At 43.4% G+C, this 26,347-nt stretch overlaps 1 protein-coding gene across 6 annotated transcripts in view; it reads left to right on the forward strand.

Annotated features, from left to right (window-relative positions):
* The first annotated feature begins 2,114 nt into the window (after positions 1-2,114).
* MCOLN2 (mucolipin TRP cation channel 2) overlaps positions 2,115-26,347 on the forward strand; it is a 53,768-nt gene continuing 29,535 nt past the window's right edge. The window contains exons 1-3 of one of the 6 annotated variants that reach the window (XM_037060948.1): positions 2,115-2,802; positions 18,017-18,176; positions 24,602-24,775. In XM_037060948.1, the coding sequence (XP_036916843.1) occupies positions 2,726-2,802; positions 18,017-18,176; positions 24,602-24,775 (411 nt within the window). In that variant the 5' untranslated portion in view covers positions 2,115-2,725. Of the gene's footprint in view, positions 2,803-3,188; positions 3,196-3,217; positions 3,418-3,516; positions 3,542-12,458; positions 12,628-18,016; positions 18,177-24,601; positions 24,776-26,347 lie in introns of those variants that run through there. The other 5 variants (XM_037060952.1, XM_037060950.1, XM_037060951.1 and 2 more) reach the window with 5 other exon arrangements.

Here is a 26,347-nt window from a genome sequence, read left to right on the forward strand (position 1 = left end):
TCAGTTTGGATAACTTTCAGCTATTGGACTCCAAGTATTTTCCATTATTACTCTCCTCCCCTCTTCTCCATCCCCAAATCTCTCACCACCGGAGTTAAATAATTCCTAGAACCTTGCTGCTTAAAGAGTGGTACACGGACCAGCAGTATCAGCAACATCTTCTAGTTAGAAATGCAAAATCTCAAGTTCTATTCCAGATCTACTGAATCAGAGTTGGGCTCCATAAGACCCCCTGGTGTTTCATTTGCACATTAACATTTGATATACTCCAGCTCTCTTGCAGGTATTTTCCCTATACAGTGTTCTGTAAGAATTTACTTACTATTTTTTAAGTGACACTTTTGTATCTGTTGATAATATATGCATCCAGCTATTTATGTATATGTATCTCGTCTCTATTTTGTGCAACTCTTGATAGATTGTTACAGATGTGCAATTGTTTACAGAAACTTCTCTGGGTCAGCAACTGCTGATATTGTCTCTATAAGTCCAGTCCTATGGCAAGAATAAAGGTTTTGGAGACTCGGCCACCTGAATAGAAATCTTGGACCTACTACATATTCTGTGGGCGACCTCCTGGAAGTAACTTCAACCTCTCTGAATCCATTTCCTCCTTTCTAAAGAGAGATGACAGTACAGGGTGCCGAGCTTTCAATGAGATAACACACACATCAGCCTTCCTCCCTAGTAGGCTCCCAAGTACTTCTGGCCTCTTTGAAGCACAGATCCCTTGCACATGGTAAATGTTGTTAGGAAATGCAAGAGTAACAGTTAATTTTCTTTTTAACTACCTGACGAGAAGTTATTGTGTAGAGTTGCCAGAGCTTTAGAAAAGACAGAACGAGGATTGTGCTGTCATCCCAGCACAATCCCAGTTTACAAATCCCCTTTACAAAAAAAGGGGATTTTGCAAAAAAACTTTTTTTTTTACAAAAAAAAGTCATCCCAGTTTACAATCCCCTTCTAAAGGAGTTCCTAGTGGAGTCCTAGCATTTTGAGGTTAATAGGTTGTCCCTTTATTGTGGCTTTTCTTTGAATTAAAAAGGCTTAAAGACTCATCAGCATAGAAATGATATAAACTATATATGATATGTATGTGTACATGACATAGAAATATAATGTTTTATACTTACAATTTACTTCCTCCAACACTTTCCAGTCAAGCCACAGTCTGAGCCCATCATGGGAATTCCCCTGCTCCCCACGAGTACAGCGCTGTGACATTTCCTCTCCGTTTGTTCTAAAAAGGAACCTACCCACGCCACCGTCGTACGCATCTCTGGGGACTGTGACTAGGCAAATGGGGTCCTCCAAGCCTGTTTATATCCAGGGGGCAGCTCTGATAATAGGGGTTCTAAAATAAGGTTTTCTTTTCTTTTTCTTCTTCTTCTTCTTCTTCTTTTTTTTTTTTTTACCTAATAGGCTACTGGAACTATCTTTCAAACGAGGGTCAATTATGCATGCATTTACATACGTCATTTTGTCCAACTGTATTTACCTGGAGACGAGTATTAAAATAATTATCTGGCGGGGTATTCTTTGCCCTAGTTATACTCTGAGACCTTTTACTCATCCAAGTGGCCTGGAACTTGGGACTTGGACGCTGCTGCTACCACGTGAGGAGCAGGAACAGACTGACTCCCTGGGAAAGGGCCCGTTGGCCGGGTCCAAACTGCCAAGCCAACAGGACCGCTCAGCTGAGTGGTCCTTATCTTTAAGGATAATCTTTTTTTTTAAGTTTTTTAAAAACATTTTATTTATTTATCTTTAGAGGGGAAGGGAAGGAGAGAGGAAGGAAACATCAATATATGGTTGCTTCTCGTGCATCCCCTGCAGGGAACTGGTCCCTGCAGGAAACTGGCCTGCAACCCACATGTGCCCTGACTGGGAATCGAATCTCGATCGTCTGGTTCGCAGGCCCGCGCTCAATCCACTGAGCTACACCAGCCAGGGCCTCTAAAGATAATCTTATCTCTAAGATTCCGGTTTGGTTTCCCAGGGGCGCGCGTGTTCCTGTCGTACACGTGGAGGGCAGAGCAGCTGCGAGCGCGGGCGGAGCGAGGCGGCGGCTCCCGCAGTGCGCGTGTCGCCGTCCCCCGGGCCCAGCCAGTAGCCGCGCGGACGCCCCCTGCCCGCTCCGGAGGGGCGCTCCAGTGTCCCCACGCGAGCGAAAGGCGATTCGTTTTAGTTTCCTTGTGCTCCAGTAGCACTTTTCACATCTGAAACATGAACCTTGTCACGGAGTTTTGTGATCGTGCCCTTCAGGAGAGGAAAACACGCGCAACCAATGAACTTGTCGGTTTCATGTGAAATCCTAGCGGGAAAGGGCCCGTGTCTTTCTTTCCTCGTGTATCCAGTGTCCAGCACTCGGCTTGGCGCTCAGTGAGGGTGTCCTGAACGCATCACAATAGAAATGGCTAAAGAAATGGACACATGAATGGATGAAGAAAATGAAAAATGGAGAAACCGAGGAAGGAACGAAGACGGGCAGGAGCCCGGAGGGGGCTGGACGTGCGCGGCCCCACCGCCCGGGGGCGGTGTGGAGGGGGCGCGGGCCGCCGGGACTTCTGTAGAAGGCGCAGCTCCGCAGTCCTGCCGCCCAGCGGACACGCGGGAGGCGGAGTGGAGGGGTCGCGCGGGGCACCGGAGACGCGAGCGTGGGAGCCCGGGGCAGGTGCAGCTGTCCCACCCTTGACCTTGGCTGCTGCGGCTCTGGGGCCGCACCATGTCTCGCGGAGCGGAGGCGCTGGACCTGCCGGTGAGGAACTCAGCCTCAGACCTGTCCTGGGAGCCCCACCGCAGGTTAGTCCCCCGGGGGCGCTCGGCGCCGTCTACTGGGCTCGCCGCGGGCCCCGCTCGGGCTCCTCTCCTGCTCCGGTCTTCTCGCGCCCGCACCTCCGCTACATCTCCCACTGCCCCAACCTCGATCTGCTTCGCTGCTTCCCGCCTCCCGGGGCCCAGAGAGACTGGCTCGCGACACGTGGAAAAAGTCTCCTCCGGCAGGGAAGCGAGGGGCGGAGTGGTGACTCGGGGCTGGGGCGGGAACGCCGGGCTGGCCACGCGCGGCGTCCCGTCCGGCGCGCGCGGACCGGCCTTGCAGCTCGGCCGGCGACGCCTCGGAGCAGAGCCCGCCGCACGCGGCCGCCTGGGGAGTCCGCCTTCGGCCCCGGCCTTTGCGCGCCGCTGGCGGGAAGGGTGAGAGGACGAGTAAGAGAGGGGCCGCGCCGGGAAGGTTCCAGCTGCAGGGAGGCGGTTCCAGCAAGGCGGATAAGCATGTGCCCTGAAAGTTTTTCCTGCTCCGAATCGCGAGAGCTGTGGAAAGTGTGGAAGGCGAGGCCTGACCTGGCTTGCAGTCTGCCCCTTCCCCCAGGCCAGGTGGCTTAGGAGAGGATCAGATGTTTTCAGGTTAACCTTCAGGTCAGGCGCCTGAGCTGCGTCTTTCCAGATACCGGGCTCTGGAGAAATTCTCAAGTGGACGGCTTTCTGGTTCTAGACCAGAGCTTTCTTGCTATCTTGAGCACGCTCCTGTTAACTGCTAGCAGTGAGTTCAAGAAAGCTGGGCTGTGCCTTCCGGAACAAACAGGCCTTTTCCTCAGGTGGGAGGGGTGTGGTGCGGTTAACCTCAGTTCCTCTGCCCGCATGAAAAGGCGTACAGTTCAGCCCAGTGGCGCTGTCAGGGGGCCCCACGCCTGAGGTCGGGGCTGCCAACCAGCCAGCCGCGCTGCTGAGCCTGAGCCTGAGGAGTACACGGGCCTTAGCTCCCCTTCCTTCTCGCAAAATAAATATAGTGATGGGTCGTTAAAATTCCTTAAAATAGTGGAGAGACGTCCCTGCCTTTCCTGCATGACAATATTCTCAGTATTATAAGTGGACTTAATAATGCTAGCAAGGAAAGTAAGAGTTCAAGAGAATTCATTTGATCTTTGGTGACTGTCCAGGTAAGTATTTTATTCCAAGCAAGAGTGCCATATATTTCTTAGATGTTTGAAAGACCAATTTGGAAAGAGAAGACATACTGTTGGTGCAACTTTTTTCCCAGCGGCATACCCGTGAATGTTACAACAAAATGACCAGGTATCATGCAACTTAGAAGCTCTTTTAATGCTAGGTGTCTATTGTAATGGGGCACATGGGAGAAGGTACATGTTCCTTCCATCTGCCCCAGCCTAAAAGTGTTGTCCTAAAACTCTAAGGAGCAATCATCTCTGGGTTTGTTTACCGTCTCCTGCTGACACTGATGAACAGCTGTGTGCTCGTGGTGCATGTAGTGTGTAACCTCTCTCTGTTTTTTTCTGTAAGTCAATATTTTCCTTAGCACATTTCCTTCAGGGCTTAAACGGCTTTATTGTATCCAGGGAGTATCTTCAGAAGTTCCTGTTCTTACAGCATGGGGGGACACACTCTGGGGTGTGCACATAAATTGCCTTTGAAGGGATCCAGGTTTGAGGTATGCACATGCCTGGTTGTACGATACCAGTGGGGAACAGCAGGTTGTGCGGCTTTGAAACTGAAAACAGAGGAAGGAGCCAATGAGAGTGAGATGGCAGAAGCTGTCTATGGATGTCAGGACGCAGATTCTGATATTTTATGTTGAAGGGACCAGCTACCTCCTTCTCCCCGGAGGTGGAGTGTAGGTTTCACTCTTTCAGATACTGCTGACCACCTTTGTGATGTGCTAATGGTTAGCAGCGAACCAAACAGCACAAGTTTGGAAGGAAGGAAGGTACCAGAAGGAATCTGGTAACTTCCTCCAAGTGAGTCAGCAGTCTCGAGATTTTAGCTCTTCTTCCTGATCATACTTTAAGATGAGTCAAACTCCCATTGCCATAAAAGTTCCCTTCTCTTTTCATGAGAACCTTCCCTAAACTGGGTTCTGTGGCCTGGACCCTTCAAAACCAGGCACATTTCCCACACTTCCCATAACCATTACTGTGCAGAAGCCACCACAATAGTGCCAATTTAATTTAATCTCCTGCACTTAAAAATCGATAAATCCCAATGAGGTGTTTCAAGAGACTCCATTCTTTTCTCCCAAGGAGGAGCACATCAAAAGTGTTATTTTAACACAATAATGCATATAAAATATCTTAAGCAAGTGGAAAGAATAGGAAGTGAAGTTTTGATCAGAGTGGCAGAGAATACAGAACCAAAGGATGAGAATATTTACAAACTAATCTCTTTGGCTAGGTCTCTAAAAGTAAAGTGAAACTCAGAATAAGACAGTTCTTGAAACTTAGTGGAATAACAGGTGGCTTCTTCTGGCTACAGTTTTCAAAGTAAAAACAGTGGTCAAAGAAAACCCCTCGGCTATGAAGATTAAAGGTGGAGCCCTCCCTGAGGCAGACTGTTACCTTTTCTGAGGTCTGGAATCCAAGGTCATTTCTGAAGAATGAGATCACCTGAGCTCTCAGATCACCTGTTATGGGTTTCAGGGAGAAAAGCAGTTATATTCCCAGGCTTCATTTTCTTTACCAAACAACAACATTCTTTTCCCTTCTAGTGTTTTAAAGTATTTTATTGTTTTTGTTTATTTGTTTGTTTCATTGTTTGTTTGCTCTGGCAGTCATCTGGGTTCTTTTTCTTCCCACTTTCCTCATCCTACCTGTAGCTGAGGTTTCTCTACTCCGTTTTGAGTTTGGGCCCCTGCTTCCTCCTCCCCAGTGTGACAAGACAGCTTTGGGGGCATGTTGCCAATGTTTCTTTCCCCTTAACTGGAGGGCCCGTTTGCTTTCTTCTCCTCTGAAGGTTGTATTTTATCACCTCCCCTTGAGTAAATCTGGTGGTAGCTGCTTACAACATCTGTCAGGCAATGATTGGTGACTAGGGAGGCTAAGGATTCTGGGAAATTATCCTTGGCGTGTGTAATTCTAAAAGATCTGCAATTTCAATGGTGGGTTTTGGAAGAAAATCATGTCACTTACAGCAACTAGAGGGAATTGCGAGGAATAGGGTGACTCAGTGTATTTCCCAACTGCCACTGAAGTGGGCTGTCCAAAAATAAACTATACTCAGTCACTGTTTTGAGGAAAACATATTAAGTATAACTTTATAACTTCTTTTAATTTTGCACTTAGAGAGCACCATCATCATGACCTCATTAAACTGGGCACTTATTAGAGGAAGACAGCTGTGAGGAAATGCCCTGTGCCTACTCATCACCTTCAGCTTTAACTGCATGTGATACCCTATATTGCTAAGAAATGGAGTTTTACTTTATTTGTCTCTGACCCAGACAGCTGATTTTTCAAGACATTTTCCAAGGTGGGGAGGCTTGTTCAGAACAAGCACTTAAAATGTGCAGCTCTTTCCCTGGCTGGTGTGGCTCAGTTGGTTGGAGCGTCCTGTAAAACGAAAGGTCGCTGGGTTGATTCCTGATTAGGGCACCTGCCTACATGGCAGGTTCATTCCTGGTTGGGGCACATATGACAGGACTCCACTCCATCCATGTTTTCTCTTCCTCTTTCTTTTCCTCCCTTCCCCTCTTTCTAAAAATCCATAAGCATGTCCTAGCATGTCCTCAGGTGAGGATAAAAAAAAGTGCAGATCTGGTTTGGCTTTCCTGCTGGCCTGAGGCAGCGGGTGGTGATGGGAGATGATTTTATAGGAACGTAGCAGCATGGTTGTCTTTAGGGCAATTCCTAGAAATTGTAGCGTGCTCATCCTCTGTGCGTGTGCGTGGCTCTGGTGGGAAATCAAAAGCCCCTACAGGCTTTCTTCTGGGTGCTCCTCAGGAGTAAAATGACCCATGTTATTTATGGTCTGAGGGCTGTGTGAGAAGGTAACCAAGGTTTCTTTCTTTGACTTTTTTCCTTCTTAACTTCCTTTTATTGGGGCCCAGCTACCCCAGAGCCTCAGGGAACTGAACATTTCTCCGCTTTCTTTCCCCCTTCCTCTTTCTCTCTCTTTCTCTCTTTCTCATGAGATTAGCAAATTGTGAATTAATAGATCACAGTAGGAATTTGGAATAAATTTTAAAAACTGGTGTGGGAGTTGCTAGCGGTTGGTCCAAATGAAGTCTTCCATCTGCCAGATGGCACTGTCCTTCACCTGCGGCCCATGTGGTCGCTGTGGTAGAAACGCTGACCTTCGTTCTCGGAACTGCTTCTCTCCGCCCCACCTCCTGCCCACCACTAACGAACTCAGGGCAGGAAGTACTTGATTACTTACCTGATACATGTTATTAGGCTCTTTCCTTTGGAAATAGCACATTTTTACTCATAAAAACTCACATGTTAACTTCCCAAAATCAAGAAAGTACGGAAAACTTGAAGAAAATTAAGATGACTGATAGGTCTACTTCACAGGGAGTAACGATTTTTTTCTTGTTATGTATTTTTAGTCTCTTAAAATGTCTACATACAGAGATAAAATGCCAACAGTTTTTGAAAAAAGAGACCCCAACATATTTCCATTATAACTTAAAAATATTTAACAATATGTCATAGATATCTTTAGTCAACACCAAGTTATAGTGAACACTTTTAAAATCATTTTCTTCACTGGTTACTGTAACTTCTGTAGTATAAATTCATAGAAGTTTGAGTTCTACGTCATAGAAACTCTTCCAGAAACTGTCCGAGTGCCCTTCAAAAATTTACATTTCCTTCCATAGTTTTTTTCCCCATTATTATTGTTAAATGTTCATTAACTTGTTCAGATCTTTTACCTGTTATTATATTGGGCTGTCTTATTCTTATTAATAATTCAGAGCTCTCTACAAGTAGTATATAGTCAACTTTGGCCTGTTTAAATATATTTCAAACCTTTTTCCCAGTTTGTCTTTTAATTTTTTTTGAAGTCAAATTTTTGTGTTAGGATCTGTCAATCATTTTCATGGCTTCTGAATTTTGTTATGATTAGAAAGTCATCTTAAATTATATATTAAAAATCTATATCCGATGCTTTTATATTGTAATGTGTCTAAGTTTTATGTTTGTATTTGGTTTGAGGGATGTCTCTAACCCTCTCTCTCCAGTGGATTCCAGATATTCATGATAACAATTCACTGACTAATTCATTCTTTGGAAGATCTTTAGGAATATTAATTGAAATAAAACAGGGTTTCTATCAGCAAACTAATCAACTAAATTACTGAAACCCTCTAATGTAACTTAACTAAACTAAAACATTTCAGTGCATTTTTAATTCAGACTTTCTATTATTATTGTGTCATTTTATTATATTTGTTATTATTATTACTATTTGATCTTAATGGTACTGGCCAAGGAAAAGCTCATGTACTCAGCATCAATTGCCTCCTTCACTGACTCATTTCTTTCTTTCAACCAAGATTCATTGGACACCTGTTATGTGTCAGGTACCTGGCCTTATAGTGTGGGATATAGTGTGAAACAAGACGAGTCTTTGTGAAGTTCTGTTCCAGGGGAGAGCAGTAAAGATTGTGATCTCAATTATGAAGGCAATTAAGGGATAAGAGAGCAATGGGGAAGGTCACTTTTAAAAGATGGTCAGTGAGCCCTCTCTGAAGAGATGACACTTGAGTTGAGAGGTAAAGGATGAGAGAAGCCAGACTTACAAAGGGTTGGAGGAATAGCAGTAGGCAGATGAAGCAATAAATGCAAATGCCAGAGGATGGAATGTTCCAGGGCCAGGGAGGAGGCTGTGGGTAGTGAGGAGGGGTGGGGAGAGGGTGTGGGAAGGAGTGGGCAGGAGACTTGCAGACCATGGTGGAAGGGTTGGATTTTAGTCTGAGAGCAGGGGGAAGCCACTAAATCATTTTAAACGGGAAAGTAATATCTGACTTCTGCTTTAAAAGCTACTTTTTCTGGCCACTGTGTGGAGAATTGGGAGGCTGCAGTGGGTATAGGGAGACGGAAACCACCTCATGATGTGTTTTGAAGGAAGACTTGATCTATTGGATGTGAGGGTTAAGGAGGAAATGGAGAAATCAAAAGTGGCCTTTGCTTTTTGCCTCTGGACAAAAAGTCCTGTTCTTTGCTACACATTAGAATCACCAGGAAAGCTTAGCAGAATTTCAGTGCCCACCTCATACCTGAGCACCAACTAAATCACATGTCTAGGGCCAGGAAGCCAGGCACCGAAACCTTAGAAAATTCCAGGTGGTTCTACTGTGCAGCCAAGGTGGAAAACCACTGACTGGACAAGGGATTACAGCTGAGAGATGTCCAGTGAGGCAGGAAGAAAACTAGGGGAGTGGGGTGTTCTAGAAGCAAAGGGAAGAGGTTGTGCCAGGGACATAGTGGTCGGTGGGATCAATGCTGTCGAGCCACTAAGTCCAGGCCTAGGAAGTGGCTGTTGGAACATGCAGCACTTTCAGAGGAGGAAAAAGAAGCCTGGTGTTTGCTCTAGACAATCTGAGGCACAAAGATAACCTGAGGAGGGTAAATGTTGAGTTCATTCCATCATGTAGCTCTCTTTCTTTTTTCCTTTCCATTGCAATAACATGACCATTGAGAAGCCTCCTGAATTCGTGGACTAAGATGCTGTTGTTTACCAAAGGATCATACATTTCAAATAAGAGAAATTATGTTTGAGATATTACTACTTCAAAAATATTAATTTGACCCTGGCTGGCGTAGCTCAGTGGATTGAGTGCAGGCCTGTGATCCAAACATTCGTGGTTTGATTCCCAGTCAGGGCAAACCCCTGGGTTGCAAGCCAGTTCCCAGCAGGGGACACATGAGAGGCAACCACACATTGATATTTCTCTCCCTCTCTCCCTCCCTTCCCCTCTAAAGATAAATTAAGAAACTAATTTTAAAAATATTAATTTGGGGCTGGTGAAGGAATGCTGGACAAGGTGGTCAGGGAGGGAAATTGGATTCTCATCATTGGGACAAGTTGCACCCTCAGGGTGCCTTAGTTGTCTCATTTGTAAAATGAAGAGACGAAAACAGGTAAAATCTCCAGGGCAGAAGATTTCAAACTGGGTGCATATCAGAATCACCTGGGGTGCTCTTCAAAGCCCAGATGTTCAGATTGTACCCACATCAACCAGGCCGGAATTTCTGCAGGTGAGTGCCAGGCATCAGTATTTTGAAGCACTCCAGGTGACTCGGTGTGCAGCTGAGTTTGAAACAGTGGACCAAGTTCTTGTCTAGATCTGATACTGAATTTTTCTATCCTTCAATTTTAATATATTCCTTGCCCTCAACAAAATCAGGAAGAGGGGAGGAATGAAGATGGGGCAGGCAGCTAGCGGGGTCTGTCACAGGCAGTCTCAAAATTGACCTTCCAGGCTTCTGTCACAGGAAGAGATTGAAGGATACTCTCCACAATAATGAGGGAGCAAAGAAAAGTGGAGATGGGATCCAGAAAGTGTGGAACTTGACTTAGGAAGGAGGTGGAGGGCATTCCCAAACTGATGGCCCTGAAAAGGGATTAGGAAACAACCAACGTAGGCTGGAGCAGGAGCGTGAGGCTTCCAGGAATGAAGTCCGGGGAGAAGAAGGGAGTCGACAGGATTTCCCCAGCTTGTTTGTGTGTATTGAAGAGACCTGTCAGACTCAGCCAGAGTTTGGGGTTAAGGTCCTGGGTGTATGTGAAAAACTAAGCAAATGTGGGAAAAGGCAGCTAATTCCAAACATTTTTTTATAAGAAAGAATATAAAACCACGGTGTACTAATAGCTCAACTGTGAAGAGTATTTGTGTATTTGCTTCATAAATCATAAATGTTAATTTATCCGAAATTATTATTAAAACTTGATTGGGAAGATGAGTGGGGAGGCGAAATGGGTGTGTTTGCTGGTGGGGGGGGCAAATATAAGAGCTGACTCCATATTTTTCACAGGAGGATGTAAACTGATAGTATCCAAAAGAGGAAAAACAGTGGAACACTATTATATTGAAATATTAAATAACTGAGAAAAACAGGGAATAGTGGTTGCCTGCAAGGAGCAGAAATCAGAGTAGGGTTTGTTACTGTGTACTTGAAATGATGTACACAGTTAAGGCCAGGGCCGGGGATGACAGCGGGAAGGCAGGTGGGACCAGATGGTGCAGATCTGCGCAGACATCAGCTCCGGGTTTGGTGTCTGGACGCTGGCTGTGCCGTGCACTGTGAAGAGGCTACAGGAAGAAGGACAGATTCGAGGAGTGGTTCATCCCGCCTCCCCTGCTCCGTCCCCTGGGTCGAGGAAGAGCCAGCTGTGGGTTAGAAAGAACACCCTACTGTAGGGTCACTGCATCCAGACACGGCACCTAAATGGGTCTGACAGGAAAAGGAATTCCTACCGAGGTTGTTTTTTATTTGTTTGTCGGAGCCAGGAGAACAAACACCAGTTTTCCCCAAACTCAGGAATTTATAATGTCAGCTGAGATAACAAAAGAACAGCCACATCTAAGGTGTTGTGGGAGTTTCGAAACGCGAGAGAAGTAGTCCCAAATATTTTCGATAATTTAGCCTCATCACTTCCTGAGTGTGTTTATTTATATATTGTATACAGAACCAAAAATGCTCTAGAACAGCTAAAATGAGCAGTTTAAGGAGTGAGACAGTTGAAGATGTTGACATAAACTGCTAAATGCAGTGACTTCCTGATATCAGTATGACTTCATAGTGTTGCTAGCTAATGTTAAGGCACAGTATGCACCCTTAGGGTCAGGCTCTTCACTTAGCAGTAATAGATTTAGCCTATAGTTTAAATAGGTTTTTAAAATATATTTTATTTATTTATCTTTAGAGGGGAAGGGAAGGAGAGAGGGAAAGAATATCAATGTATGGTTGCCTCTGGTGGGTCCCCTGCTGGGAACTGTCCTGCAACCCAGGCATGTGCCCTGACTGGGAGTCGAACCGCGATCGTCTCATTCACAGGCCCGAGCTCAATCCACTGAGCTATACCAGCCAGGGCTAAATAGGTTTTTTTTTAATGACTGTCTTTTCCCCCAACTTATTTTCAGATCAGATTTGCTTTTCATCTTTTTAAAAAAAACTCATGGTCAAGGAAGTTTGTATCAAGGGAGTGTAAGCTTTCCCATTTTTCTTGATGTTAATTTAGGCTTACATTAATTTTAGGATGGGTCTAATTTTTTGCAATAATCTTTATGTACCTTGCCCATCTTTGTGAGGGTTAACTAAAGTGGATAATGTACTCTACAGGAGTCCGCAACCTTTTTGGCACCAGGGACCGGTTCCATGGAAGACAGTTTTTCCAGGGATGGGAGTGGGAGGGGCGGGAGGTAGGACAGGAGCAGGGAGCTCAGGTGGTAATAGGCCTGCCACTCACCTCCTGCTGGGTACTGGTTGGTGGCCCCGGTTGCAGGGGGGTGAGGACCCCTGCTCCAAAAAATGCTTACATGGGCTCACATAAACCCTAAGTGGTAGGGGTGTGCCAAAAACCAGTGAGGGAGCCGCCATCAGCCCCTACTTTAGGGATGTGCGCTCTTCCCCCAGGGTGCCTTGTTTACCTAAGTGAGAAAGGCATCTGGCATTCTGACCAAGTGAGAGCTTCTTAGGTGTGATATGTAATAATTCATAAATTAAAATGTGTAAATCTTAACTTCTCTTTGCTAGGTTAATGCAATTAATTAGCAGTTCTAACTCTTCTCATGGATCAGTGAATGGTCTTGCACACCCCCTGTGTGAACGCACCCCACTTTGAAGGCGACAGACAGTAGGAAACAAACTTCCACATCTCTTTTTGAGGGTAAGGGTCATGCAAGCTTAAAAGCAACAGCAGCCTGGCCTGGTTAGCTGATTTGCTGAGCAGACCATGCCCATGGGAGCAAGGTACCATGGTTGAAACTGGTGTGTGCATTTTTCTAGTGCAAAAAAAAAAGACCAAGAACCTTCACAGCTTCTCACAGGGGCTCATGACCCTGGTGCAGCTAAGAATTGCTGGCAACTGGTTTTGCTTTTTAAAAACCTCATTCTTCCAGAATCTTTCAGTCATTGATTTGGTAAAGCTAGAATTTCCCTTGGTCATGTGATAGCCTTAAAAGTAGCTGACATTACACAGTTCTGATTCTTTGGAGAAAGAGTAGGTTTTCTTACTGACTGATGGTAGCTTTGATGTGCTTTCTCCTTGAATTGTCACCACAGTACCAGGCTCAGGCTTCTTTGCCAAGTCCTGTTTACTTTTCCATTCAAGCACCTCTAGCTTTTATGTACCCACTGTGTGAGTGACTTTTCTTTCTGTTCCAGATCTTGTTTTTATGCTTACAAATATTGTGCTTTCTTCCTTTGATATTTGTATTAAGCTCACACAAATCCAGGTTATTCATTTTCTGTAGTTTAGTGAAACAAATAATTCGTAAGATTCATGATTGTGTTTATTTATTCCATGCAATTTCCATTGCATGACTGCCCAGCAATGGATGGCTGACTGTAATTTAGATCTTCATTGATTTTTGTTCCTTAAATGGTTTTATGGTGTAATCTCTTTCACTCTCTGTCACCCCTGAGTTGTGTTATAAGTTAGCATCTCTCTGTCCTTTTCTAAACCTGATGGTGATTTTCATCATGTGTGGTGAAAGTTGTAGTATTGCTCCTCCTGACTTAATTATTTTTATTTTATTTTTTAAAGATTTTATTTAATTATTTTTAGAGAGAGGGGAAGGGAAGGAGAAAGAGAGGGAGAGAAACATTAATGTGTGGTTGCCTCTCACGAGGCCGCAAATGGGGACCTGGCCTGCAACCCAGGCATGTGCCCTGACTGGGAATCAAACTGGCGACCCTTTGGTTCATAGGCCTGTGCTTAATCTACTGAATTATACTAGCCAGGGCTCCTGACTTAATTCTTGCTTATGAAGTTGTGATTGCAGCTCAAGGCTCTTGTACCAAACACCCAGCCTGGCCTGGGGCTCAGCATTCATGGGTATTGGATAAGTATGGGTCAAATGCAGAATGTTTTAGTGCTATGATATTGTCCTGTCTGTCTGTCTGTCTCTCTCTTTTTTAGTAAATTTCCTTCTTGCACTATTTTTCTTTCCTTCTTGCACTATTTTTTTTCACCATTGTATTTTTGTTATAGGAATAAGATGTCTGGTTGCATCTATGTATGTTTAATGCCCTTCATTTTCCAGGGAACTAGGGCAAATCCACAAATTGGAAAGAGGGAGCAAGAAAGAACCTTCAGAAAAGAAAGATTAGAAAGCTTATACATTTACATTTTCCTTGAGGTATTAGACTTTTTGAACCAAAACATCATTACTATTTCTTCCAAACTTTAGATGTTATTTCTAAACTTGAGTTAGACTTCTTAAAAAACAGCAGCCTCATCTTGTAACTGTATTATCCATATAAACTAACTTTTTTCTGTATACCTATCATTAGTTGATCACGTTTGCCTAGCACATTCCTGTATTTCACCTAGTGGCTCCTATATGCCAAAGAGGAAAGTTTTTCATGCTAGCTTTCTCAATTTTTCCCCCTCATCACGGTGCTGGAAGTATTACAACTGCCCTATGAATACCTAAGTGAAAAACTTGCAGAAGGGTACAGTGGTGTAAATAATCTAACACAATCAATGATCCGCATTGTCAGAAACCTGAAGGTTTGTGTCGGAGGATGTGGCTCTCAGGCACAGTTAGGATGCCACCTTCTTTTTAGAAATCCTCTCTCAACGCTGCTCTTCAGGTGTCCCCGTAGCACTCACCGCTCCAGGTAGTATGACTGTGAACTCTTCCCCCCAGCATTAGGACTCTGCTTCCATGATACTTTCTACACTTCCACAATACAGCCTTCACTAAGTTACTTGCTAATTTGTGAACATGCACTCACAAGTCTATGTCTTCTACTGGATACCAAGCGCCTGAAGTTCAGGGAAGGTGTTCAGCTTTGTGTCCCGAGACTCAGCACAGTCGCCCCACACGGTAAATGTCTAGCAGGTTGGGAGATGGAACCAGGAGGTAATTACAACAGGTGCAGGGCAAACACATTGGAAAAGGCTTCTCATTCTTTTGAAATGAGATTCATTATGGGAAATGATATTTCATTTCTGAAAGTTCTTTTGTTTTCTCAAGTTAATCTCATAGTGGGTATTTTTACCTCTATTTGTCTTTTGATAAGGTAAGCGTGATTGTTTTCTAATCTGTGTCTGGTTCCATGTACTTGGCCCTTGTTTCTAAGTTGACTGTCTTATGTTACTTGGTTTTCTCATGTGTTTGGCTGTGTTTTACGACTGGTAAGTGTGTTCTACAAGTGGTTTGTTAGAGCACCCCAAGTCCCAGGATGCACCTCTGGAGAGGTCCGTGTGTGTGTGCTGGGAGGTGGAGGGCTGTCCCAGCCTGGTGCCCCCTGAACAAGGCACGTGGTGTGATGTTCTCGGGCTCACCAGGCATGGAGCTCAGAGGCTGGGTTTTGGCCATCATTTCTCAGGATGGGTCTACATTTTTAATTTCCTTTTTGTTTCCTTTGATTTGAAGCTACTCTGGTCTTCTCTGTAGTTTTCTACATTTGGGGGGCCAGGCAGTTTGAGTGGGTGCTGGTTGTTATTCTGAGGAGTTAGCTCTTTGGGGCCCCTGCCTAAATTTGAGGAGGGTCTCCTTTTATATCTTGGTTGGGCTTTGGACTTTAAGTCTTCGCTCCTTTATTCATTTCTCCTGGGGCCACGAACTGAAGCCTAAGTGTGCATGAATGGCAATGGGCTCCAACTTCACCAGTTCCCCCAAGATTGCCTTGGTAGATCTTTGCTCTCTTTAAACTTTTAAGCATTCTTAGAAACATCTTTATTCCAAGTGTTCTTTTTTCAACTGAAATATATTTGACCTATGACATTGTGTAAATTTAAAGTGTACAATGTGTTTATTTGATACATTTTTTTGTATTATAATATGATTGCCATTGTAGTGATATTAGCCCCTCTTTCATGTCCTATAATTATTTCTTTTCAGTGCTAAGAATAACTAAGGTCTGGTCACTTAGCAAATTGCACGTTTATAATGTAGTGGTGTTGTCTGTATTCACTATACTGGGTGTTAGATCCACGGGACTTGTCTACTTTTAACTCTTCAGTATTCTACAGTTTGTCAGTCAGTTTTGACCAAAACTGCAAAGCAGACAAAAGCTTTATTTAGGGGCATTTTTTAGACATTGCAATCCAAGATGCATGGATTTGGGCAGAAACCCAGCTGTGTTCTGAGGGGGAAGGAAGGGGAGAGAATTTATAAGGACAGAAAAGGGGGGATTTCCAAAGGGGTTACACAAGTTGCTCTGAAAGGGCTGTGACTGGCGCTCACAGGAGGACCTGCGATACGCTCTACGTGATTAATTTCTTATGTCTGCTGTTAGGTGAAAAATTTGTTTCTTAATAGAGAATTCAGGGGATCAGTCTGTTCCAAGAGCTATATCAGGAAGTAGCCATTTGGTTTTGGCCAAGTTCAAAAGTTCAACTTCCCATGAGGTGAGGTCTATGAGCCCAACTGCGTGGGGGCCTCTCGACTCCTTTTTATACTGTTCTCCGGACAACATCAACTCCACTTTGCTGTTTTTCTTTTACAAGCTACTTCCTCCACCTCTCCCCCTAAAGATGCATTTTATCCAACATCCTTCTTCTCTTTTTTCTTCCTTCCCTCTTCTTTTTCTCCCTCAATTCTTCTTTTCCTTCTTTCCTTCTCTCCCTTCCTTCCTTCCCTTGCATCAGGAAAATTCTAAATAACCTAGCCTACTAATTCTGGAAATAAGAGGTCTAAGAATCTGTCTAAAAATGGGAAATTATTAACAACTTCATGTAAGTCTTAAAATAAGTCTTAGAATGGTTTTTCCCTTTGGATGTCTTTTAAACTTATTAGTCAAGGTGGAGACTGTGGATCATAAGTCAGTATAAAAATATGTCATTTAGACATTTCAGGTGAAAAGATTCCCAAGAATGACCCCCAACCATAAAAACTTCCCTAGAAATGAGTAGCTTGACTGATTGGCTGAACCAAATAAGATTTATTCATTAAATTTACCATCCAGGCACTCCTTGTTGTAAGAAACAAGAAACAGAACTCTAATGCAAACTGGCTTAAATCCCAAAGCGTATTTTTAGCTCAAATTGAAAGGGTTGGGATGATGGCCTTAGATACCGCTGGACCCAGGGACTCAAACACTGGCGTCAGGTCTAGTGTCTGCCCGCTGTCTGTCCTCCTGTGTCAGCCCCACTCTCTGCTGGGCTCTCCTGGGATGGCAACATGGCTTCCAGGACTTCAGGTGCCTGGGCTGTGCTTCATGTTCATGACCTCCACACTTGGTTGATTATGTATCCAACAGTAAAAGTTAAGCATATATTTCCAACATGTATATGTTTATAGATTAAATGCTACTATATGCGGCTGTTCTTCTGTATGTTATGGTATATTCCTTATTAATAGAGTTCAATTGTTTGTTTGGCACACCCCGCCTTGAGGACTACTTAGTGGAAAGACCACATCTCTCCCATTGGTTATAGTCATAGTCCTGCGACCACATCTCACTGGCTTTTTTGGCCTCGCTTGAGTCACCTGCCCACTCCTGAGGCCAGAGCCTGTGAGAGAGTAAAAGCAAATTTTACTGATGTAAGGCAACACAGAGATCTGACTAGGCGGAAATACAGAGTTGCTATTTTAACTTTTTAAAGATATTGACATTTTAGAATCTTATAATCACTGATATGTTATCAATAAAGGGGAACATAATCCTTCCTTCTCTATGAAGTTATAGAATAAAGATTCTGTATTTCTATAAGAACTTAATTTCATTAGTTAAGTTCCTAACTTTCTGTGATTTCACTCTTGGAGTCCATGAAAGTACCCCATCTAGTTTTGTTAGGACTCCAGTGACAGGTGAGTGCACTGTGTGAAAATTAGAAATGGATGAGTTTTGCAAAAAATTTTTTTAAAATTTTATAATCTTTGAAAATGGCCATTTTGAACAAGAGGAGCAGCTATGTGGAAAGGCAAATAGTCGAAGGGTCCTGAATAATTTTCACCTTCCTAAAGAGAACACAGGTTTACTGGTTGCAGAGAGAGTTGTGCTCGTGAGTGTGGGCGAAGCATGTGAACGCAAAGTATTATTTAGGAGCTTCCTGGTGAACAGGCTGTTCCGCGTACTTAAAAACTGATCCTTTGTGGCAGCAACGCAATGGCTCATCTTGGTGCTGATGTGAAAGAAGAATGTCTGAGGGAAGACCTGAAGTTCTACTTCATGAGCCCGTGTGAAAAATTCCGAGCCAGACACCAGATCCCATGGAAACTGGGTCTGCAGATTTTGAAGATAGTCATGGTTACCACGCAGGTAATTTATGTTATGAGTTCATTTGTTGTTTTTTTCCTTATACTCCAAAATGAAACTGTTTTGATATGTCCTGCCACTGACTTTTGTTGTGGGAAGTCCACACTCAAATTCATAACACTGTAAGATTATGTTGACTCTGGAGGTTAGATAGTAGGTTGAAGTTCATTTTAGATGGTGACCTTGTTTTTTTTGTAAGGGATTATGATGCCTTGTTTCCACAGGTCCTTTTTTTTAACTTTTATTTTTTTAAAGATTTTATTTATTTATCTTTAGAGAGAGATGGAGGGAGGGAAAAATAGAGGTAGAAGAAACATCAATGTGTGGTTGCCTTTCACACATCCTGGGACCTGGCTTACAACCCAGGCATGTGCCCTGACTGGGAGTTGAACCAGTGACCCTTTGGTTTGTGGGCCAGCACCCAATCCACTGAGCCACACCAGCCAGGGCTCCGCATGTTTTTAGATCTAGAAAAATAGTTGATCTCTATTTCAGAGTGTGGGTTTCTATGTCTGAATGAGGCACATAGGCTGCTGAAGGCTGCTCAGTACAAAGTGGTTTCTGTTCCTGAAATCTCATCTACACCCAAGTTCCTCCTACTTACATACACTTTTGAAATTCGCAGTCTTGACTGTTTTGACTTTAAAGACTTCAACAATGCTAGGTTTCCCTTCTATCAGTGGCTGAGTGCTCTGAGGAGATGCCAACCCCTGGCACTCTAAGGAGCATGAAAGGCCACATAGAGACCTTTTGTTTAAGTCCATATTGTTGAGCCCTTTCTTGCCAGGGCCCCAACAGCCATCAGAGCGGTCATCCAGTGTGGGGACCTGTGGTATGCAACCATTTTCAGGGAGGTGTCTCTCTAGGTAAATACATTTGAAACATTGGAAACACACGCTCTTTTAAAAACAGGACTGATGTGAGATTTTTGGCTCCATTGGCAAATAATTGTCCGTTATCAATGTAAAAGTGTTGGCAAAGATATTATTTCTGGAACCCCCAAATAAATACCTTTCTAAAAACACCTCCATATAGTTTTAGAAACAAGAGGAGATTTTTGCCATAACTGAAGTTGCATCTTTATTCTACATTTATAAAGAGGTCTTTTTATTATGTGACATGCTATACCAGCTCACCAAGTTTGAGGGTAACCAAGTTGCTTCAAAGAAAATAAGGCTGAGATGCAGGGCTATGGTTAAATGTATATGCTTAGCTTTTTTCTTCTTTTCTATTTTTTTCATTTTAATTCTTTGTTTTGAAGTTTTAATTTTGGTAAGCTATAAAGTAGGCACATTTTTAGTATTACTTGAAAAAAAGGAGAAATAGTAATATCCCCCCCTTTTAAAAGATTTTATTTATTTATCTTTAGAGGGGAAGGGAAGGAGAGAAGCAGAGAAATATCAATGTATAGTTGCCTCTCATGAGTCTCCTGCTGGGAACTGGCCTGCAACCCAGGCATGTGCCCTGACTGGGAATCAAACTGCGATCGTGTGGTTTGCAGGCCTGCGCTCAATCCACTGAGCTATACCAGCCAGGGCTGTAATATCCCCTTTTGATATTTGGTTAATTTTAATTCTTTCCCAATTTCTTTTCTTGCCAAATTAGCTTTTATTTCCGTTTTTTTTGATCTGATAATGTTACTAAAATTCTAGTTTATCAAGGCATAAAACATTATCACTATCCTTGACTTGTCTTCTTTGTCCTGATATCTACTAAGTCCTGTGGATTCTTCCTTCAAAACTGCATCTACTTACGTTTTGCCATACTCACTGTTTTCTTTTTCGCATGAACTTTGATCTCATTAGTTAATTAAAAATATGTATGAAGCACCTTGTGCACCATACATATGTTTGTACATACATATGTTATACATACATACATCTTGTTCATCCAGTTGTAGATACGTTACTGCTTTGGACAGCTAACCCAATGAGTAGCATAGCGTTTACCACGTGCCAGGCATAGTAAGTGCTTTCTGTATGTTCACTCAGTTTCATCCTTCCTGCAAATCTGTGAGGTAGGTCCAGTTATTACCCCCTTTCATGGGTAAAGAAACTGGGCCAAAGAGAGGTAAGTAATTTGCTTATGACCAGTTAGTAAGTGGGAGAGCTGGGATTTGGGCCCCACCAGTCTGGATCTGAAGTCCACACTTTTATTCTCATGTTGTTTCGGCTCTACATATAGGTCCTCAGAGCTTGCAGTCTAGGAACATAGAGAAGTTAACTAGGCTACTTCTAGTCTTCAGCTTACGCATACCTTTCTTATCCACAGACAGACCAGTCTAGTCAATGTGACTGTCGGATTAATTTTTCTTAGCCTGCCTTCATGTGTCGGTCTCCTGCTCAGAAACTTCTGTAGGACCCCATTTCCCGCAGAAGCAACTCATGGCTCTGAAGCCCAGTGTTCACAGATGTCCACAGCCCCCTTCCGCTCGCCTTCACACCAAGTGTTCATTTATCATTTCATCCCTGAATCCCAACCAGATGGCCCTACCCAGTGATGCCTACTCTGTTTGTTCCACCAAGTCCAGAGGGGTTCTTGTATCTCCCTCATCTTGCAAGCACTATTTTTTGTAAAAAAAAATATGTTGATTGATTTGAGAGAGAGAGAGAAACATCCATGTGAGAAACACCAATTGATTGTCTCCCATATGCACCTTGACTAGGGATCAAACCCACAACCCAGTGTGTGCCCCGACCAGGAACTGAACCCTCAGCTTCTTGGTGTACGAGATGATACTCCAACCAGCGGAGTCACACCGGCCAGGGCTCATCTTGAAGACACTATCTGAAGTCCATCTCCCCCACCGACTTTGCCTGACCACTCAGCACACAGTCTTCCTTCACACACTTACATACCTCTGGTGCACCTCACTAATTTCACTGTTAATCAATTATTGCTTGGAATTGATCATTCACTTTTTGTGCAGGAATACCCTGTTTCCCCTAACAAAATCCAGGAGGGTTATTAAACTTTTGTTCACCTGTAGGATCATTCTAATAAGGTTTGCTACTTGAGTGATATCTAATGGGAGCATATTTCTTGAATACATTTTCTTTCTTTAAATCCCATTTCCCCCTCCTCTCCTTTTCCAGTCTCTTTTAGCACTCCACCCTCAATTCTGGTGGGATGGGTGGCATTCTATCAGGGTCCATGAGAAGGAAACTTTTGTTAGACATTTCTACTTTCATTCTGCAGTACTTTATAATCTTGAGAGGGGTATCTCCATTCTTTTGCCAGTTCTACTCTTTCCCTCCCATGTTCTTTGTACACCATGAAAGTGGTATCTTGTTTTTATCTGGTACAGAATATTTTCTTTTACACTGATTGATTTCATACTCAGACCTTACATTCATAATCTTTGCCAGCTGTACTTAACTGTGCAATTATCTTTCTGTCTTAGATCATATTCTCAGCAAACCTTAGGATCTGGTTAGTGGGGCTAAGATGCATTTTTCTGTCAACTCCTTTTTTAAAAACTTTTTTGGACAATCCTATCATCTCCTTACTCTTGTTCTGTGACAATTATTTGTTTCTGCAACAGCAGGAAGGGGACTTCACAGTCTCCTCTTCAGGGTTTTTCTCCTTAACTGAGAGCAGCTTTGAGAGTCCCAACCCTTACCTTATGCTAGGCTATACCTGTGGGGCTCGGCTTGTTCTATGAACAGTAGAATGGAGGAACTGTCTTGTTCCTGATGCCAGATGGGTGTGGTTCTAAGGAGGATCATGCCTCCAGTTCTCTCATTCCCAGAGGGGAGTTGATGAGTGTTGAGTTTAAATAAGATGGTGGCTTAAAATATTCCTGGTCAAGTTATCCATCCCCCTTTAGACTGTGTATGTGTGTTTGTTTAGCTTTACTTGAGCATGGGGGGAACAGGTCTCCTATCACCACTTCTAGAGTTAAGTTGGCAGCGTTTCAGTTTGAGAGGCAATGTAAGCAGGTGGCCAAGAGAATGAACAGGTGAGTCACACAGACCTGTTTGGGTCCTCACTCGGATACTTTCTGGCTGTCCCAACCTGTATACACTGTGTGACTTCAGTTTACACAAGCATGACATGAGATTATATTCATCGGTGAATTCAGGGCTTGACTCTGACATTGTGGTGGGCACTATTCCAGTTCCTGAATATGTATGAGTTGGGAAAAAAGAATAGTATACTGTTCTTGTGGATCCCAATGTCATAGAGTGTGGATCTCCCTCATAGAGTGTTGGGGAATTAAATGAAAAACAGAAATTTAAATTTAGGCACAGTGCCTGGCACACAGGAGATGAGAGTTGTTATTCCACACCACGCAGGGCTGATCTTGCCCATGTTGTACCCTGGTTTGGCATAGCGTGGGCACTCGACAAAGTTCATCCCCGCGTGTGTACCAGGTTTTTTCATGAGTGTGTCAGTAGTCTGACCAAAACCTTGAAGTGATCGCATGTGTTGGTTCTCTGGCTCCTTTCATAGCCTTCGAAACGCAGCAGGACTTTTCTGCTGCCCCCACAGGCACTGTGGGCAAACATCACATTCTTGCAAAGACTTCAGCTTCTGTGGCTTGATTTCCAGCACAGGTTGGATGACATGGGACTTCTTATCTCCACGCTTTTCTTAAAATAGCTGGGTTTTAGCAATGGCCCCATGCTCTGACGTGGTATTTAGGAATGTGACCTCGCAAGGCTCAGGCGCTAACAAGTGTCATCTATACACATCCTAAAACAATCTTTGTGATTCTGGAAAGCTGGCACCTAATCCTTTAATGCAAGAAGAGCCTCAAAGACAAAATTTTCAACAGAAGGAAATAGCATAGCACAATAAAAATGACTTTGGAGTTAGGTTTGGAGTTAGGTTTGGCTTTTGTTCTACAACAGTTTGGAGAGTTAGGACAGATTAATGAGGCTAAATCTCAGTTTCTACATTGATAAAGTGGGGATAAACAGTTGTAATAGTTTCATAGGGTTGTCATGTTAGTAACTGAGGGAATCATGTAAAGCAGTTAGTGTAGCCCCTGCAGTAGAATGGTAGCTATTATTATTCATTATTTAGCCTTTTTAAAAAGTCAGACAAAACTTAAAGGCTAAAAATTATTTTTTAAGTATGCAAGCAGATGACAAAATAAAGTGGGGAGGTGGTGAAAGAGAGGCGGACAGGGCTTGTTAGGGTTTGATTCTGTTCCATCACTCTGTGTGTGTGTGTGTGTGTGTGTATGTGTGTGAGGGGGAGAGAGAGGATGAGAGGGAGAGGGGCTCTGTGTTTGTGCAGGTGTGTGAGACAGTGTGTGAGTGTAAGTGTGCATGTGAGAGTGACTGAGAAAGTCTAGCTGTGTGTAATTCCCGAGGGTTTTTTTTTTTGGTTAACCTTTAGTCTTTCTAATATCCCCCACTTACTGGATTCCAAGGGAAAAAAAAACCGCCTGGGGTAGAAGGGATACTTTCCACTCCTGATGGAGAGAGCCCTTGATGCCTGACCATGTGCCTGACCATGCTAGGACACAGTGTGAGGGAGAGTGAGCAGGAGTTTCACCCCCGGAAGGCAGGTGACAATGAACGGTGTTAACATCGGAGAGGTTAAGCGGAGCCCGGCTGTCCTTTCTGCTGCTCGGACGCTGTAGATCTTGGAGAGGGAACTTGGAGGTGTAAGTCTTACGGAAGAGTTCTCGCAGGACCGGAGCACCTGCATTCCTTTGACAACTATCTGCTCTTAGCTGGAGTGAGTTTATGTAGGCCGCTTTTCAAAAACATTCTTAAAAGCCACATGCAAAAGATTGTTGTGATTTTAAAAATAGTTCTACTTTCTGAATGTTAAGTCAATACAACATGAATTATTGCTTTACTAATTACACCAATTTTTAGAACAATGAATTTGAAATCCAAGTATAAGAAAAGTAGATTCAGACTTAACTGCTTTGGATTTCTTTTTTTTTTTCTCCTTCATTAAAGGGCCAGTAGGCCAGTTAGTCATTGAGAGTGATGATTTCTTCTAATTTTATGCTATGTAGAAATGCTCATTTAGCTTAATTAGCTTATTCTTCTTTGGGATTTATATTTTAACACTGATATAATTAGTAGAAACCAAAGCAGTGAGATTTTCATGCTGATGCTTATAGGTGAGAGCTGATGATGAGAAGGCATTGAATTAATTAATTAATTAATTAATTTTTAAAAGCCTCACCTGAGAGTGTGCTTATGTATTTTAGGGGAAGGGAGGGAGGAAGAGAGGGAGAGAAACATTCATGTAAGAGAGCAACATCTACCATTCGACTTTCGTACACACCCTGATAGGGACCCAACCTGCAGTCTAGGCATGTGCCTTGATGAGGAATCAAACCTGGGACCTTTCAGTTTGTGGGGCAATGCCCAACCAACTAAGCCACAGCAACCAGGGCAAGAAGAAGGCATATAAATGGTAAAATTCACGTATGTCTATTTGATTTTCTTTTCTAGCTTGTTCGTTTTGGTTTAAGTAACCAGCTCGTGGTTGCTTTCAAGGAAGAAAACACCGTTGCTTTTAAATACTTGTTTTTGAAAGGATATTCTGGCGTAGACGAAGATAACTACAGCTGCAGTGTATACACTCAAGAGGACGCCTATGAGAGCATATTTTATGCTATTAATCAGGCAAGTTTTTTTTGTTGTGAATGACCTATATTTGAAGAATGTATTGATACTTGATCTTGTTTTCTTAGCCAAAAAAGAAAGTTATGCATGTATTAAAATATTCTAATTAAAACTTGCATAGTCTGCCTAGAAGTATTTATTCTTATTTCTGTAGCTACATTTCCACACAACAGATTTTGCATATTTAACATTTTTATTAAGATTTACACTTTTTATTTATCCTTTCACAGCCACTGCTTTAGGGAGATTGCAATAAACATGGCCAGGCTCTTGGCCAGATCAAATAGCCAAGAGCAAAGGTCTATAATTTCAGAAGGTTTGATGGGTGAGGTCCCAAATCTGAGATTCCAGGGTTGCAACTTTGCTGTCTTGGCATAAATACGCCGAGATGAATCTTAAGACTGTGGAGTAGGACATGATATGCTTGCATCTAGGCAGGTATGGAGAAACCAGATTGGTAGGCCTGAAGAAAGCATTTAGGGGAGAGAAATTGTTATTCTTATTCTTTCTGTATTTTTTTATTCATTCATCCATTCAATAAATATTTGGGTACGTAGTGTGTGCTGGATACTTTTCTAAACACTGGGAATACAGCATGAATAAAGGACAAAATCCTGTTCTTGTAGAACTTAATTCTAGAGGGGAGAGCCAGACAAATGAAAAGAAGTGAAATGTATAGTATTAACTGCTGGCTTCCTGAAAACACCACCAAAAATACATTGATAATAAAAACTGAGCCTATTGCTTAGAGCAGTAAGGGAGGCATGTCTTGACTGTTCTCGGTCGTGCCTTGGGTGAATGGGGCCGAATCCAGATTTGGATTCTGAAGTCCGATTTAAGGAGCAGGGGCTGTCTTTCAATGCACGGGAGCTAGACTGAAATCGGGCGAAGATGGTGATATAACAGCTGAGGGTTGGCGGACGTAGCCAGGTGCAGGCTGGGGGTTGTTTCAAAGTCTTAGAGTTATCAGACTAAGTCTTCAAACCATTTACATGATTTTTTGGATGTTCCTGAAATAAACAATATAGTTTTTTTGCAACTTTTCTGTTTCTGGGCAAATGTTTCCTGGACTAACAGTCATATTAGTGAAGATGGGGTCCAGTAAAGCCCTGTTAATGCAGAGAGGCGACTGGTGAAGTCATGCTAATCCAAGTGTTAGTAAAACTGGGGGCTGCGGAAGGTGTGGGTGTCAGTGGTGTGTCAGAAAGTGGTACCTGCTTGGTGGTGGTGTGGGGGAGGGGGTTGAGGGGAAGAGCCTGGTGGTGCCTGAGCGCTGGTGATGGATTTGTGCAGTTCCCACTGCTCAGTAAGCAGTAAGCGGGGGCCTCGTGGACCGGAGGCAGCAACCCTGGCAGATAGAGAACCTGGGATCTGGGCAGAGGGAACAGCCAAGGCCACAAGCAGGAGCGTGCCCGGGAGCTCCAGGAACTGCCAGGAGGCCGGTGCGGCTACAGAAGGTAGAGGTGGAACCAAAGGTCGGAGAGGTGGGCAGGACCTGAGCTCTGGCTCTGAGTGAGGTGGGTGGTCTGTCTGCGTGTTCACTGTAGCTTTGAATTCTGAGAGGCGGTATGT

The sequence above is a fragment of the Sturnira hondurensis genome, unplaced genomic scaffold (assembly GCF_014824575.4).
Source record: "Sturnira hondurensis isolate 20B ecotype Veracruz unplaced genomic scaffold, ASM1482457v3 Scaffold0013063, whole genome shotgun sequence".
In the NCBI taxonomy this organism is placed as follows: Eukaryota; Metazoa; Chordata; class Mammalia; order Chiroptera; family Phyllostomidae; genus Sturnira; species Sturnira hondurensis.